Below are 1,439 nucleotides of genomic sequence, written 5' to 3'. Positions count from 1 at the left end.
TGGTCCTTGATTAAATTAGAGAGAGGTGTAATAAAGGATTGGTTCATGAATAAAGATAGTAACCCAGCTTGGTGCCAAATCCGAGACGTAGAGTGCAGCCCATGAACAGATGCTCCATAGATTGAACTTGATTTTAACAAAGATTGCAGAGTTGACTAATGTTCAGCCTCTATTGATTAGAATATCCGGGAGAGGAACCCTATCATGGAAAATCTTCCAAATGAGATGTTGGATCTTGGGGATAGTTGGACGATGTCAGATTCTAAGCCAAGGACGATGAGGGTGTTGAATAATCCCCTTAATGGCAATACTATAGGCCGAAGATACAGAAAATTCCCCTGTAGAAGAAGAAACCCAAATATACTTATCCTCCGCCTGAAAGATAGGAATAGGAATGGAGATAATTCTAAATGCCACATCAGGAGGCCACCAATGGAAAACTAAATCTCTTTTCCACGATCTAGAATGAACATCAATAAGATCTAGGACCATTCTCGGAGCCTCTCTCTGAAGAGGGAACGGGGGCTCCAAGGGGTGATAATCAGGAATCCAAAAGTTAAGCCAAGGATCAATAGAGCTACCATTTCCTAGCTTGACAAAGAGACCCTTACGAATCAACTCCTTAGCAGAACACACTGATTTCCAATCCCATGAAGCAGTGGAGGGGCAATTAGCAGAGAGAAAGTTTGAGTTCGGGAAATACTTATTCTTCATGAGTCTACCCCACAGAGAGGAAGGGGAGGTAAGCAACTCCCAAGCTTTTTTGGCAAGCAAAGCTTGATTTATCGCAGCTGAACTTTTGATGTTGAGACCCCCCATAACGTTTCGGCTCGCAAATGGTACTCCAAGCCACTGTAGGAATCATCTTATTGTTCCCATTAGACCAGAAGAAGTCCCTGCACGTAGCATCCAAAGATTTATGAATGGCCGCCGGCACCTTGAATCAGGACATCATGTAAAGCGGCACTGCCAAAAGAGAAGACTGAACCAACACCACCTTCCCTGCAGGGCTCAAAAATTATGATTTCCAATGTTGGAGTTTCTTGTTGACTCTCAAGATCAAATCCGAGCAGTGATTTTTAGCCAGCTTCCCTCCAATATACGGAATTCCAAGATAAGCATCAATGGATGAAGAAAGACTAATCTGGAAAAATTCTCTTAACTGCCTCTTGACAGCCGAATCCATGTTCGGACTAAAATGGGCTCTAGTCTTATTGAGATTAATGGATTGACCCGAAAATTTGCAATAGTCCTTAAGAACATCATTGAGAGGTCTTGCTTCAACCTAGAGGCTTCTCTGAAGAGGATAAGATCGTCCACAAAGGCCATATGAGAAATCCTCTCCCCTCTCCTGCTGATTTGAATACCCTTAATTTTCCTTTCTTGAAGGGCAAGAGCAAGTTTTATAGAAAGCACTTCCGCACAGAGAATGAAGAGAT

The 1,439-nt window shown here is 42.7% G+C and overlaps 1 protein-coding gene across 1 annotated transcript; it reads right to left on the bottom strand.

Annotated features, from left to right (window-relative positions):
• Positions 1-255: 255 nt before the first annotated feature.
• Positions 256-819, bottom strand: LOC122668569 (uncharacterized mitochondrial protein AtMg00310-like). The gene has a single exon (XM_043865113.1). The coding sequence runs from the start codon at positions 817-819 to the stop codon at positions 256-258; it is 564 nt and encodes a 187-aa protein (XP_043721048.1).
• Positions 820-1,439: the final 620 nt, after the last annotated feature.

Source organism: Telopea speciosissima, chromosome 7, assembly GCF_018873765.1.
Source record: "Telopea speciosissima isolate NSW1024214 ecotype Mountain lineage chromosome 7, Tspe_v1, whole genome shotgun sequence".
Lineage (NCBI taxonomy): Eukaryota > Viridiplantae > Streptophyta > Magnoliopsida > Proteales > Proteaceae > Telopea > Telopea speciosissima.
This window is presented reverse-complemented; position numbering and strand designations above follow the sequence as displayed.